The sequence below is a fragment of the Ursus americanus genome, chromosome 4, assembly GCF_024610735.1.
Source record: "Ursus americanus isolate L20-20 chromosome 4, mUrsAme1.1.p, whole genome shotgun sequence".
Lineage (NCBI taxonomy): Eukaryota > Metazoa > Chordata > Mammalia > Carnivora > Ursidae > Ursus > Ursus americanus.
The window spans coordinates 21,958,970-21,973,267 of record NC_142130.1 but is presented as its reverse complement, the minus strand read 5'-3'; the positions used below and the strand labels follow the sequence as shown (position 1 = coordinate 21,973,267).

Below are 14,298 nucleotides of genomic sequence, written 5' to 3'. Positions count from 1 at the left end.
TTTCCCACGAGGATGTTGTCCTTTCAGGCTTTGTTGTGGAGGCTCTGGTCACTCAATTTTCAGTTCCCTTTCAGAAGGAATTATTCCATACGTAGTTGTTGATTTGTTCTGTCCACTGGAGGAGATGAGGCCTGGCTCTTGTCACACTGCTATCTATCTTGAACCCAACTTTGTTCTGCCATTTCTTCTTTTTTGAAAGAAAGAGCATGTATGAGCCAGGAGAGGGGGAATGGGCAGAGGGAGGGAGAAAGAGAATCTTAAGCAGATTCCATGCTCAGCACGGAGCCCCATGTGGGGCTTGAGCTCACGACCCCGAGATCACGACCTGAGCTGAAATAAAGAGTCACGCTTAACTGACCGAGCCACCCTGTCATTTCTTGAGTGTGGTGCTTTGGTTAAATTATTTATCATGCGAGTCTCAGCTTTTTTATCTGTACAAGAGGGTTGACTTTGAACTAATAAAACTGAATTGTGGCAACAAGGGCTCTAAATGTCCTTTATGACTTTAAACCGAGAGCTAGCCAGCAGGCCTGTAGAACATAAACAGGCATTTATTGTTTGGTAGGGCAAATCTTACACTCAAATAGGTTTTGGGAGATGCCCTGCCCCGGATCTTTGTCCCTCCATAGCCCAGTGCAGCTTTCAGTCCTCCTGCAGCCTGACCCACCACTGTTCTGTCTTCCCGACAGCAGCAGGAGCTAAGTTCCTCCATGTTACCCAGCAGCTGGAGGGGATGAAGTAGGACAGACTCCTGAGTGCCCTCTGCCTGAGTTCTGTCTATTCTCTAAGCTTCAGGCAAACTGGAAAAAGTCCCAAAGGGCAAAGCATATGTTCTTAAAAAGGTGGAAGGAAGTACAGGACATTCCTTTGCTGAAGAAGCAAAACAAAATCAACAGGTCTGGTGAACTGATGCTGATAGACAGGGAGTCTCCCCAGGGAATGATGGGCATGGACGTCCACCTCTGCTCAGAAGGGGGCAGGCACAGGGGCTAAGCCAGTTAGAGAGGGGGTCCCTCCCTGGATGCATCAGGATCATCTCTGGTCTCCAGTGCCAGGCCCCAGAGAGGCCTCAGTCCTCAGTCACAGGTGGGGGAATGAGCTGTAGCTGGAAATTCTCATTCTGGAAGATGCTGTTGAAAGCGGGGCCGCTCTGGGAGCCACTGAATGGCCTGTAGCTCTCACTGCTGCGATTCTGGGAGAGTTCTGTGAGGAGAGCCAGCTGCAAAAAAAGGGACACCCATCAGCCAAAGTGTGTGGGGGCAGAGAATGTGCTGGGGGGGGGGGGGTTGGGAGGGGGTGTGGAACAGAGGTGGCGGATCCTCGATTCCCCTGCCTCAGGTACACAAGGGACAGTGTTACACGGCAGGGAGAGTGTAAAACTGGGTCTGGATCCCAGGTCTGTGTCTCACAAGTAATGTGACTTTGGGCAAGTTCATTTCCAGGGCCCAGATTATTCTAATGCTGCTGCGACGGGAGTGGGTGCATCCCAGCCGGAACCCCCCCTGCTCTCCCCGGTGCACTTGCCCTGGACAGAGGTTCTCTGCGGATCTCATTCTACACTCTCCCTCCCGGTGAGTTCCTCTCAGGGCCAATGACCCGGAGTTACGACCCTGGCTCTGATGGCTCTTCCGTAACCGGGATCGCTCCACGCAGCCAGCCCCGACTTCAGCTGTGAGGAGCGAGCCGTCAGACGCAGCAGGGCCGTCATGTCTGGGTCAGGCCCTGGACCCCACGTTCGCAGGAACTTCTAATAGTGCAAGGAAATTGTAACAAGTGCGCTATGCTAGGTCCTTTACACGTGTACGATTTCTAATCTTCCCTAAGAACCCTCTGTGTACAAAACCCAGAGTCCCCAGACTTAACTTGCCCTAAGTCACGCAGTGGTGAGTGCTAGTGAAGGAGTCAGCCTCGGGGCCATGGGGCAATTTCTGCTCAGCCGAGCCAGCCCCGGTCCTGCCTTCCCGGTCTGTCCTCCGGCTGATCGAGCCGTTAAAAGGTTCTCTCTCCATCGCGGCAAGAACGGCACAAGCATCCACTTGTCACTTCCGTTGAAAACTTACTACCCGTGATTGTGGGAACCGGAGAGACTGCCAAAGGGCCTCTCGGTTCAAAGTGCCAATTTACCTAAAGCAGTCCGGCCCCAGCGACGGCTCTAGGGCCCAGGTCCCAACACCAGCTCAGAAGCTCCACCTGCAAGTCCCCCAGCTGGCTACGGGCGCAGGGCAGGCGCGCGTTCACCTAGTCCCGCCTGGGCCTTGGCCCGCTCGAGCCCCATCTTTGCCGCTTCTCATCCTCTCTAACCCTCTCAGCTGCCATCAGCCTGTGAAGTTCTCCTAAGACCGACTCTGTACAAGACTAGGAACAGAACAGGCAACAGATGGTACATAAACTCAAAGTTCTTTCACATTCAGATCCTGTAACATTCTCTATCTCCTGAGAGGACCTTTCTGTTCTACTTCTGTAACTCTGTGGCCTGGAAATCCAGGAGTCCGGAATAATGGCCCAACAGTTTGAAGCAGAACTGCCCTAGAAGGCTCAGGAAGCCAGTCCCGGGGCAGGGCCTGGCTGAGAAGGGACGGAGGTGATGCCATTTCAACAAAGCTGCTGGACCCCATTCTGGAAGCCCCTGGAGAAGTTTCCTGGAATAAAAACCAACTCTCAAAGAGGGAACACCATTATTCCTCAGGGCAGCCAAGCCCCCCAGGAAGTATTTGCACAGGAATAGGGAGTCCAGGCACAGAAGCAGAGCCGTGAGCTCAAGATGAGCGCCGAGAAAAGTCGGGCCTGGCTGGAACTCAGGCAGGACTGGGGGCGTGGAGAAGGTGTAGTCTGGACTCCACCTACAGGTGATGGGATGGCAGCAGCAGGGACAGAAGACCTGCAGGGGCCCTGTGAGAGAAAGCCACAGAAGGTACAGAGATGATGCCTCCGGGAGCTCCCTGGGGAGTCGTGGGGAGCAGAGGGGTGCTGCCAGGGTCCTGCTCTGGGGGGCCGGATGGGGTGCCACCTGCCGTCAGCAGGCGAGGAAGAACAGGTGGAGAGAATTATCGGGCACCCTCGGGATGTGCCTGGGGGACGCGCAGACGGACGTGGGGCAGGACTGCTGGCAGCTCTCCCGGGCTGTCCTCTTCTACGGTTCTGTACGGCTACCACTCATTTCAGCCCATGGCCCCCCTGCAATAAAGACCCATCTTGCCAGTCTCCACTGCAGTCAGGTGTGGTTACGTGTCTAAGTTCTGGACAAGGGAAGTGGTACATGCCACTTCTAGAATTGTAAGTAGAGGGCTTCTTTCCTCCCGTCCTCCTTTGCCTCCGCCTTGCTAGCCGGCATGCAGCTGTGACGGGGGAGGCGGAGCAGCCCTGTTAAACCAGGCGAGGTGAGCCCTGTGCTAAGGATGGCAGCAGAGAGAAGCAAGCCGGAGACAGGCTCATGGCAGGTGCCCTGGGCTGCCTGTGTTTCCATTTCTCTCTTGGTTACCCCTGTCATTCAGCATTTGAGTTTCATGGCCAAAACACGTTCAGCCAGCGCAGATGTCTGGCGGGGTCTGGAGCTTCGGGCAGATGGGCCTGTCATTAGTATAAACAAAGGCCTGCAAAAGGGAGCGCACACACAGCCGCCCTTCTGTGTCCTCAGCAAGTAAGGGACAGAGAGCTGGCCCTTCCTGTGTCCTCTGCCAAGTCCCCAGTGAGGACCAGACGACGCTGCACTTCCCAAACAGTAATTATAAATAGGGAATTAAAAATGTAAACCACCGCAAAAACATTACCCGGGAACTTCCTCGGTAGAGATGGCAAAGCTGATCAAACGCTTGGATTTGCTGTGGGTCCAGGACGGGTTCCGAGGCTGCCTGGAAATCAGAAACGAGAAGGTGAACACCACCCACGGGCAGCCTCCGCGCTTGGCCAACGCTGACACAGAACACGGTCTTCCTTGTGCCTCTCGGAGGGGATCCATGCTATCAACATTAATTAGAATTGGGCCCATCCTTCCGAAGCCCCCTGGTGCCACCCCCCAGGTTGACCTGTGTAAGGACCGGCTCCACTGTGGTCTAAGTTTCCCTATACAGGCTTCCCTCAGGGCTCCTTGAGCCCCTTTTGCCTTTACTGTGCAGAGCGGTTCAGTCCATCCAGGCTTGCTGCCCATACCCATGACTGCAGCTGGCGGTCAAGATGCCCCTTCTTCATGGTGTCAGGGAGGGTGCACTATAAATACAAAATCACATCCTTTCCCTGTCTCGTGATAAAGCTGGCAGCCACCTAATGGCTTGCAAGGTTAGTCCACTGCTTTTTGGAAGAGGTGAAGTCTAACTTATTTCTACAACTGTCTTGCTTTGTCCCACCTGTTACTGTGGCGGACACGCTGATTTCGTGGTTCTAGGCTACTCTTGGTGGATCTGGTCCAACGCTCTTACCTAGAGGAAAGGAATGGGATCCTGGGGGAGGCAGCCATAGGCTTTGGAGTCTGATGTAAACTGGAATACCAGTGCTGACACTAACTTGCTAGGTGACCTTAGGTAAGTCACTTTTCTGAGCCTCAACTGCCTCACCTGTGGGAGAAGAAAATGCTTTCCTTATGGGGCCACTGAAAATTAAATTAGATGTGATACGTATTTAAAGGGTCACTAGCATGCCCGGCACCTCGCAAGGGCTCCGTACATGCTAGCTTTTATGACTACAACTTAGAGCTACCCTTAAATGTTGCTTTCAGGCCTTTTTATGCTTATGTTTAGAATTAGTCAAAAGAGGTCTTTGTTCTGTATTATGAACCTCTCTTGGCATGAATAAAAGCATCACTAAATACAGCCCGAATGTATCTGTAAAGGAGGATTTCAGTGTCCAAGGGTCTGGGCGGAGACAGGGGGCCCCTCTGTGAGGAAGGTACAGACATGTCCACTTTTGTTTTCCCAAGAAGGATTCTGAACTTATAAAAAATCATTACATAGAGGTTACATAAATTTGTCTTCCAGGAAGGACTTTGCTTCTTTTCCTCAAGGTTTTTACTATCCTTAGGGGAAACAACGTACTAAGAGCTCAGGGAGACTGGAAAGAAGCGCTACCCTTGAAACCACTCACGCTAGCCTAGCGGGGAGCTCCTTTACCACTTGACCTTCTGACCAGGCCAAAAGGATTTCCTTTAAGGTCCAGAAGGCAGCTATCAGGAGGCTCACATCTCATGCCCCTGGAACCCACGGTGGTGCCAACTCACTACGGTAATGCCTTAGTTCTTGACGCTCTCAGTGATGTGGGGATGGCCGAGGACAAGGCGGCTCAGCGGAAATCCCGAGAAGGGCAGTAAGATCTAAAACAGCCAGAAAAGAGACGACGGGACCCACAGAGGCTCCCCTTCTCATTCCGTTCCCTGTCTCTGGGTCTGCCAGACACATGGAGAGATCGTTCTCTGAGAATGTTTAAACTTGCCTTGACACTTTTTGAAGACACCTTTTCTCTGTAATTTGGTAAGAAAAACAACCATATTCTTGGAGATAAAGTGTGTGGAGTGTCACACTTCTGACAGATACTAAGTAAAATACACAGGGAAGAGCCAAGCTCGAGAAGATTGGAAAGTCTGAGAAATAGTACACACCTAGCTCAAACAAAGCAAAAGAAGAAAAAATAATTACCTTCGAGAGACTTAACGGAAAACATGGTTTTGCCACCTGACTTCCCAAATCCCTTTAGTATTACTGGCATAAACTGGGGAGCGGGGTGGGTTAAGGACAAGGGTGATATTTGTCTTTTATCGGCCATTCAAAACCTGTCACAGGCCATATGACAGGGGCCCAGCCACCCCGATGTCACCTTCACTTATTCCCCAGTTACTCTGTGGTAGGGTTTCTCAAAGAAGGCAGGTTAATTACATAGAAGGTTTAAAACCAAATTAGCATATGATGAAGCAGCAAGAGCCAGAAAAGGTCTCTCCTTATAGAGGTACTTTTATAAAACAGCCCTTTGCCTTGAAGGGATATTGTAAGAAAAAAGATCTCATGAAATGCACTATTGTACTTGTTACATAAATGTGGACGGTATCGGCCACTTAATGGTGACCCACTGACCTTGCTGAGAAAAGCTGTACTGGACCCAAACCTGCTAATAACTGTATTTTCTTTTTTGTTTGTATCACTACGGAACTCAGGGCTAAATGTTAGTTACAGAGAACGAACAACAGCTTAGGACACAGTGGCAAACATTTATGTGTGCAATTATAACCCACTTTTATAATTAAGGTTTCCTCATTTACGTATTTCATCCTACTGGGTGTATTTTGGAAACCAACTCAAATCATTTTGGGAAAGTGAAGGTCAGGTCAGAAGTAGAAAATGCCACTGCTAAAAATAGAATGCTGCTTTCACCCCCCGGAAATACGACGTGGCAGATGAGTCTATTCTAGGCGTAGGATACGTGGCTCTGGCCCCCGGGAGTTTGCTCACTGAGGCAGAAAGTGCAGAACTCATGCTTTCTGACCCACCACTTCTCAGATCCGACTGTGCATAAGAACCCCGGGAGCTCTTGTTAAAATGCAGAGTCCGGGGAGCAGGTCTGGGGTGGGGTCTAAGGTGCTGGGCTTCTAACATGCTCGCGGGCAAGGGCGAGAATGCCAGTCGACAGTCTGCACTTCGAGCACACAGGCGCTACCCTGCGCTGCCAGAAAGGCTCAGGGTGGCGGGAGACTTCCTGTCCTGAGTCCTGTGGTAACGGGAAGCTCTCAGGTTGCGAGGTACTTTACTTCCTACTGATCCCACTGTACCAAATCAGCCATTCCGTTAGCATGTCCTCTTTCCTAAGGTGCCCACAGATCAGGGACGTTGGTTTTCAACACTTACTAGGTTCACATGCATCTTAACAACCCTTGGATATAATAAGAAAACGTAATAAGGATGCTCTGGCCATGTGGTTTATTTTGAATCTTAGGGAACTGCAAGCCCTGTACCTGTTTTACTGAATAAGGGAACATGATTCGGTAAATTGAGTCAGAGAAGGCTAGGAGACTTGCCTAATAGGAATAAAAATCCCATAACCAATTAAGAGTCATAAACAGGGTCTTTACCTTACAAATCCCAGTCCCCCTCTGCCAGGAGAACAATAGGTGAGCAGAGAGACACATACGCACACAGACCCATGATTTCACACATGACCTGCCCAGAGAAGTGTGCAGGGTGGCTTCTCAGGGTCTTATTCCTGTTAGGCCCTTAAACTCCTTGGAAATACCACAGGAAGGGGTTTCCAATTACGACATCCTTCAGGAACTGAAAAGTGTGGTCACTGCATGGGTGGGAAGCACCTGAGGATTACAGGTCCCACTGCAGCATGCAAGCCACCATCCTGGGCCACCAGAGACTCGGCTAAGGAGAGGCTGCTGCGGCCACCCTGGAACCAGAAGCTGTAGGATGGACATGCCCTGTTCTGGGCTGGCCATACTGGCTCTGTGATCAAGTGAAGACAAGTCATTTGAGGCAAAATGGGTGAGCTATTTGTAGGCACACCTAGGACCGAGGAGATACTCACCTGTCTTGAAATCCTTCCTGGAATAAGACCATAGTTTTAAAAAGGAAGCATACAGGAAATGACGAATAATCACTGAGGCAGGGATTTCTGTACTCTTTTTCCATAGTTCTACAGGCTGCAGCTAAGAGCCTCCACTCTACAGCCGTCTGCCCGAGCCCAAACTGGCACCGCCGCTCACCAGATGACATGCGCAGGCAAGTTGCCTATTCTTTCTGAGCTAGGTGGTTTTTTTGCCTTTTGGAACAGGGGCTAAGAGGAGAGTGCGCCACAGGAAGAGGCCGAGAGGAGGAAGGGAAAGCCTCCGGCTCGTGGTAACTGGCCAGGACGCTGTGAGTCCTCACGTGGCGTGAGTTCCTGCAGAGGTCACACACGGAGTCAGTCGGGATGGGACACGGTCCCGCATACCTAGTCCTCACGTGGCCGCCGAGAGGGAAAGAAAGGAGACCTCAAGCACAGTGCTGTCCACACTGGCAAACGTGGCAACGGAAGGGATGCTGAAGAGAGAGAACGGGGAGTGGGGGAAGCTTTAAGAACACAGGGCCTCTGTCTCTCTTGTTTCCCGGCACCCAGCGCAGGTGGGAATGGCTTATCTGCTCTCAGATGGAGGAAGGCACAGGAAGGGCAGGCGAGCAGATTTCCTCCTTGCTGCAAGTTCCCCGGAGCTTTCACAAGCCCTCTAGACGCAGGAAGAACACAGGGCGCACGCTCTGAGAGCCCTGGGCTCATCGAGTCTGCCGCCACAGCCGAGCGCCTCTGGCCCGCTTGTTGAGCTTCTCTCAGTCCCTGCCTCTCTGTAAACTCTACGGAAGTGGGAGGACTGGAGATCACGTATGGGCCTGGCGCCTATGTGATGTTCCATACGCGGCAGCGATGACTGCCGTCTGTCATCTATACTCCCGGGAGAAGTGCCCTGGAACAGAGAACGGTGGGCTGGGACTCAGGAACCCTGAGCTCTAATCCTGTCGCAGCTCCCCGAGTCACCCGGGGCGGGGGGCGGGGGTCAGGGCACTCCCCCAGGTCTACACTCTGATCGAGCAAAAGGCAATGCCACCACCGGCCACTACCACTCAGGAAGGGCTCCCAGGAGGTAACAGGCATTTGAGAGCACGGAGGTTTCAAGTAAAAAAGTAACAGTTACCGAACTTACTCATGGCTTTCACTGCGTAATCATATGCAAACTAGGGCAACCAAGTGCAGGGACTAGAGCGCCCGGCAGGAAGCCCATGACAGCCCTGAGGACAAAGAAGAGTCCGTCTGAGAAGCCGCACAGAGAAAGGGATTTGCCAAATCAGCGTCAGGCACAACATCAAAGTGTGAGCAACCAGATCCGACCGCAGTCGCGGTGGGGCAAATGCAGAAACGCGAAGCCCCCTGCCTAGTGTTCCCAGACCATCTAACCCAGCGGCCGGGAGCGGGTTACCAGGGATTTGCCCACCGGAAGGGAAGGGCAAACACACTCGAGGCTGTCTGCCACAGCACATTTTCTTCTTCCCACGTAAGGAAGTCTAGCGATAAAAGCTGAAAATGAAGTCACGGCTGCACATCAGAGGGAGACTATGACAGCCCTGGAAGCGACCGCAGAGCGCTCCGAGCTCAAGCAAAGCCGGGGAGAAGGAGGTCCCGACGACGAGGAGAGCCCTGGGGCCATGGATGTCAGGCCAGCCCACCCCAAAGCTCTGACTCCCATGGGGTGGAAAGCAGAGCTGTCATGACAGCTGCTGGAAGGAAGAAAACCACCCAGGGCTTTCAGGATCCACAGACCTAACTAGCACATCCAGCTTTGAGATAGGAAAGGCACGGGGATCAGCCACCGCCCCCCCCCAGGGCTGGAGTCCTAGGAACAGAGATGATGATAATGATAACGCCAGGGATCCTGAATCCGAAGGCTCCCACATCACCCGTGGAGACAGGGCGGTCACGGAATCTCTACGCTAAATAAGGTCCTGAAATCAAAACCCCAACGTTTCTTTCCCTCATCGTCTTCCCACAGGAGCAGGCCAAACCTAGTCTGCCAGAGATGTGGGACACTTCATATAATTCTGCAACAGAATTACTGTCTTTCCTGCATTCCAGGAAACTTCTTCTGCTGGCATTTTTGTAATTTGCTGGTGGGGCTGGAGCTGGAGCTGGAGTGGGATGAGTGGAAGGAGAACCAGATTTTCCCACTTTTCTCCCTTTGCCTCACTTTCAAAATTTTCTTTCTATCTGTTAGAGGCCTCAGTCAGACTTTTGCCACTACCTAAGCTGTTTCAAACTAGAGGACCTTAATATTTTGGCTAAAATGAAACCCTGGCTTCAGAGATAAGAGGGAGGCGACACTTCCTTCCTTCCTGCAAACAGCAACCCCTTTCCTACAATTCCCCTCCACGCACACTTTGCTCCAGACGGAACCCTGACCTCTTACTCATCCTCCTCTCCGAATGCTTCCATTCTCTCAACAGGTCACAGTTAATAACGAATTAGGTAATGAAAGGGCAAGATAAGCAGGGATGTTGCTAAGCTGTCTGATGAGAGGAGGGAAACACCTGGCAGAACATCTGTTACGGAGATTTCACTGGAAGCAGTAACGACAGCTCCGGAGTGAGCAGCCCTCGGGCAGAGGGCGCCTGAGGTGGGAGATGGAGAGGACGAGTATCTGACTAGAAAATACCCAGAAAAACCAAGACCTTTAGTACCACAATTAAAAAGAAACACAGTGACTTCATGGCACCAGGAAGAACATGCTGGATTAAGTGGGCTAAGATGTGAAACGAGTAACAGCCACCACTCCCGCAGCGGTTCGGTTACTGAGCAAGCAACCACTGCTGGCCAGCCCCTGCTCTGAGCACCGAGGGCTGAGCGTGCATTAGCTCATCTAATCGTCACAAACACCCTATGAGGGCCGCAATTCCGTCATCCTTATTTTACTGCTAAAGCAACCAAGGTCCTGGGGTGCAGTGCTGTGCGCAAGGTCACTATGGGTGGTGGCAATAGCCAGACCTGAGTTTGGGCTGTCTAGTTCCAGAAGTTCCTTTCACTTGCCTTGCTCCTGGCATCCATGTGGAAGAAGTCTGACAGAAAGTCACTTTTCAGGAACACAGAAGGTTGTGTCAGGAGCAGAGGAGGACTAGCTGCGGGTCAAGGTGCCTAAGCCATGCTCCTGGAACAAGGATGGCTTATCATCTCTTTCTGAGATCCTTCATGATTCTGCTTTCTAGTTAAAGAAACTCGTCCCATTGGGCCCATGAAGTCTTAATAAAAGGCTCTGGAGAGAGAACAGCTGATGAAGTGTGCTACAATGATTAGTGTCGTGCTTAAAAATACATTTTGGAGGACTGAGCTGAAGAAGCCCAGCGAGAGCTGGCAATACTAAGGACTAAAGCTAAGTTCTTAGAACAAATATCGAACCACAAAAGACCCCCAACAGCCAAAGTAATCGTAAAAAAGGAGGACAAAACTGGAGGTATCACAATCCCAGATTTCAAGATATATTACAAAGCTGTAGTCATCAAATAGTATGGTATTGGCACAAAAACAAATACACGGATCAGTGAACAGAACAGAGCCCAGAAATAAACCCATGATTATATGGTCTGTTAATCTTTGACAAAGAAGGCAACAGGAAAAATACAGTCTCTTTAACAAACTGTGTTAGGAAAACTGGACAGCAACATGCAAAAGAATGAAACTAGACCACTGTCTTACACCATACACAAAAATAAACCCCAAATGAATTAAAGACCTAAATGTGAGAACTGAAATCATAAAAATCCTAGAAGAGAGACCAGACAGTAATTTCTCTGACATTGGCTGTAGCAACATTTTTCTAAATACGTCTCCTCGGGGAAGGGAAACAAAAGCAAAAATAAACTATTGGGACTACATCAAAATAAACAGCTTCTGCACAGCAAAGGAAACAATCAACAAAACTAAAGACAACTTAAGGAATGGCAGACATATCTGATATAAAAGGGTTAGTATCCAAAATATATGAAGAATTTACACAACTCAACACCAAAAACCCAAATAATTCCACTGAAAAATGGGCAGAAGGCACAGATAGGTATTTCTACAAAGAAGATACACGTGGCCAACAGACATGAAAAGAGGCTCAACATCACTCATCATCAGGGCAATGCAAATCAAAACCCCAACAAGGTATCACTTCACACCTTTTCGAAGACTGAAATAAAAAAACCCAAGAAACAATGAATATTCACGAGGATGTAGACAAAAAGGAACCCTAATGTACTGTGGGTGGGAATGCAAACTGGTGCAGCCACTGTGGAACCATGGAGGTTCCTCAAAAAATTAAAAACAGAACTACCATATGATTTAGTAATGCCACTACTGGGTGTTTACCCAAAGAATATGAAAAACACTAATTCAAAAAGATATATGCACCCCTAGTATTACTTATAATAGCCAAATTATGGAAGCAACCCAAATGTCTATTAACAGACGAACGGATAAAGAACATACGGGGTGTGTGTGTGCGTGTGTGTCTGTATACACACACACAACGGAATATCATTTAGTCATAAAAAACAATGAAATCTTGCCATTTGCAGCATGAATGGATCTAGAGAGTATAACGCTAAGTGAAATAAGTCCGAGAAGAACAAATACTGTATGACTTCACTCATATGTAAAATTTAAGAAACAAAACAGAAGAACAAAGAGAAAAAGAGACAAACCAAAAGCCAAATTCTTAAATACAGAGAACTGATGGTTACCAGAGGGGAGGTCGGGGGGATGGGTGACAAAGTTAAAGTGGATTAAAGAGTATAGTTATGATGAGCACTGAGTAATGTACAGAATTGCTGAATCACTATACCGTACACCTGAAACTAACACAACACGGTATGTTAACTACACTGGGTGGGGGGGAAGAACTAAAGCTAAGTTCTTCAGTGAGAGACCTCACACACAACACATAATGTGAAGACAGTTTGGTACATACACTAGTGACCATGAATATTTTCTGCCATCAGAGAAGAAATTCTGAACTTGGCTCTGACACTCATTAGTGACACTAATTAGTTGTGTCGATAGCCTTGATGTTAGTTAGTTGTCACCAACGTGCAAAAGTGGGCTATAGGATTAGACCTACCTAATGGGTTAGTTTTCTCATGCCTCAATTAGAGACAATAAAGGCTCATGCACATATTGGGCTAATGTGTGCATTAAACATGAAAGTAGCTAGAATAAAGCCAGAGACCACTCCAGTTCCCTCACAAGAGCCTCACGAAGTAGGCTATGCAGGTATTTTCTCTACTGTTTAGACAAACGTAAGGCACTACGGATGTATAAGGTATTACGGACTTCCCATGGGCCATCTGAGCTGCTCAGAGTGCTGGGAGCGCATGGACCTGAGGACCCCGCCCCCATCCATAATGTTAGTGCCATGTCACGCTGTGTCATTAAGTAAAGGAACACAGTAATTTTTGTTTGGCTTGTCTACCCATTTTCCTCCCTCACGAAATAATTGTCCCCAGATGGGTGTAAAGTCTCTGATACCCGTAATATTCTACCTGTCCATGCTTGGCCGCTCTTGCCTAATGTCCTTTAAAAGGCAACAACCTGGGGAAGGCCTGTGGTGGCAACAATTAATAATCTCATTATACCTAAAAAATGGACTTTCAAAAACTTTCAGGCAACTGCAGAATGTAGTTTAAACTTTAAAAAATATCATTTCTTGGTCAAATGCATTAAAACCTCTCTATTATCTTGACAGGGATTATTGTTATTATTACAAAAGGTTGGTCATCAACTACCTCACGGACATGGGAAACTCTCCACAAACACATTAAAAAATAACTGATGGATGTTGTTGCCTCCAGTGTTCTGCAGCATTAGACACAGAAATAAAAAAAATGGTAGTCCTGGGAAATAAAATGGATGACAACTGGGCAGGGACCTCCACCTCCTTCCTTCCTGAGGGAACTGTCCTGTGCAAACTTAGGTTCCTGCATTGTGGTATATTATGGTCTTTCTTTTTTGTCAGGAAAGGAAGATTTTTAAAAATCTGGTAAGATTTATTTTATGGGAAGTGGAGTTACAAAGAAAGCTTCTTAGTGGGGTGGCATTTTTCTGTTGCTAGTCAGAAATCCTCCTTTGTCTTATCATTGACCTTATTAAAAAAAAAAAAGAAACAGGGAAAGCATTCCTTTCATATATGAAATTAAGGCTTGCTACCCTTTGATTATCTAACTGTTGCCTACTTAAGAACAAAGTCGAACAATTATCTTGATGGATGCCACTGTGGGCTAGCAATTATGACAAAGAGCTCTTCTGAGGGCAGGGTCCTTAATGATTTTCTATCAGAGCCATGACTGCTGAAACATTTCAGTTCTAGTATTCCTGCCCATCTTAACTACACAGACCTAAAAATGATTACCTGATAACAAGAGGAATTAGAGTCAAATGGAAAAGCAAGCTTAACCCTGAAATTAGCAAAACCCAATACAAGTTAACAATGTAATTACAAATCAAAAGAAAAAGAGAACTCATGCACTGTGGTTGTACTCTAGTTATTTTAGATGTCATTCGCTGTCCAAAGGAGAGAAAAGCTTTTGAACCATTTCTCTCTGTACAACGCGGCTGTTGGAAGGTAGAGGGCAGAAAGTGAAGTGATAATATGGAAAGTGAATGAAAGTAATAATTAAGCTATTCTTTACTGTACTTTAAAAAACTCCCCCCAAACTACAGAGACTTCCAAATCTTGCCATTACAAAATAATGTACTGAACTAGACTAGCTCTCCCATGATAACATAAAACCAGCCAAAATATATATAGCTGTTGTTTTCTAACTT

General features: G+C 48.5%; 1 protein-coding gene across 7 annotated transcripts in view; it reads right to left on the bottom strand.

Annotated features, from left to right (window-relative positions):
* Positions 1-533: 533 nt before the first annotated feature.
* The window catches only part of VPS8 (VPS8 subunit of CORVET complex), a 245,956-nt gene continuing 232,191 nt past the window's right edge, over positions 534-14,298 (bottom strand). For all 7 annotated transcript variants that reach the window (XM_087861466.1, XM_087861467.1, XM_087861468.1 and 4 more), the window contains 2 exons: positions 3,768-3,848; positions 534-1,219 (listed from right to left, as the gene is read on the bottom strand). In XM_087861466.1, the coding sequence (XP_087717592.1) occupies positions 1,070-1,219; positions 3,768-3,848 (231 nt within the window). In that variant the 3' untranslated portion in view covers positions 534-1,069. The remainder of the gene's footprint in view (positions 1,220-3,767; positions 3,849-14,298) is intronic.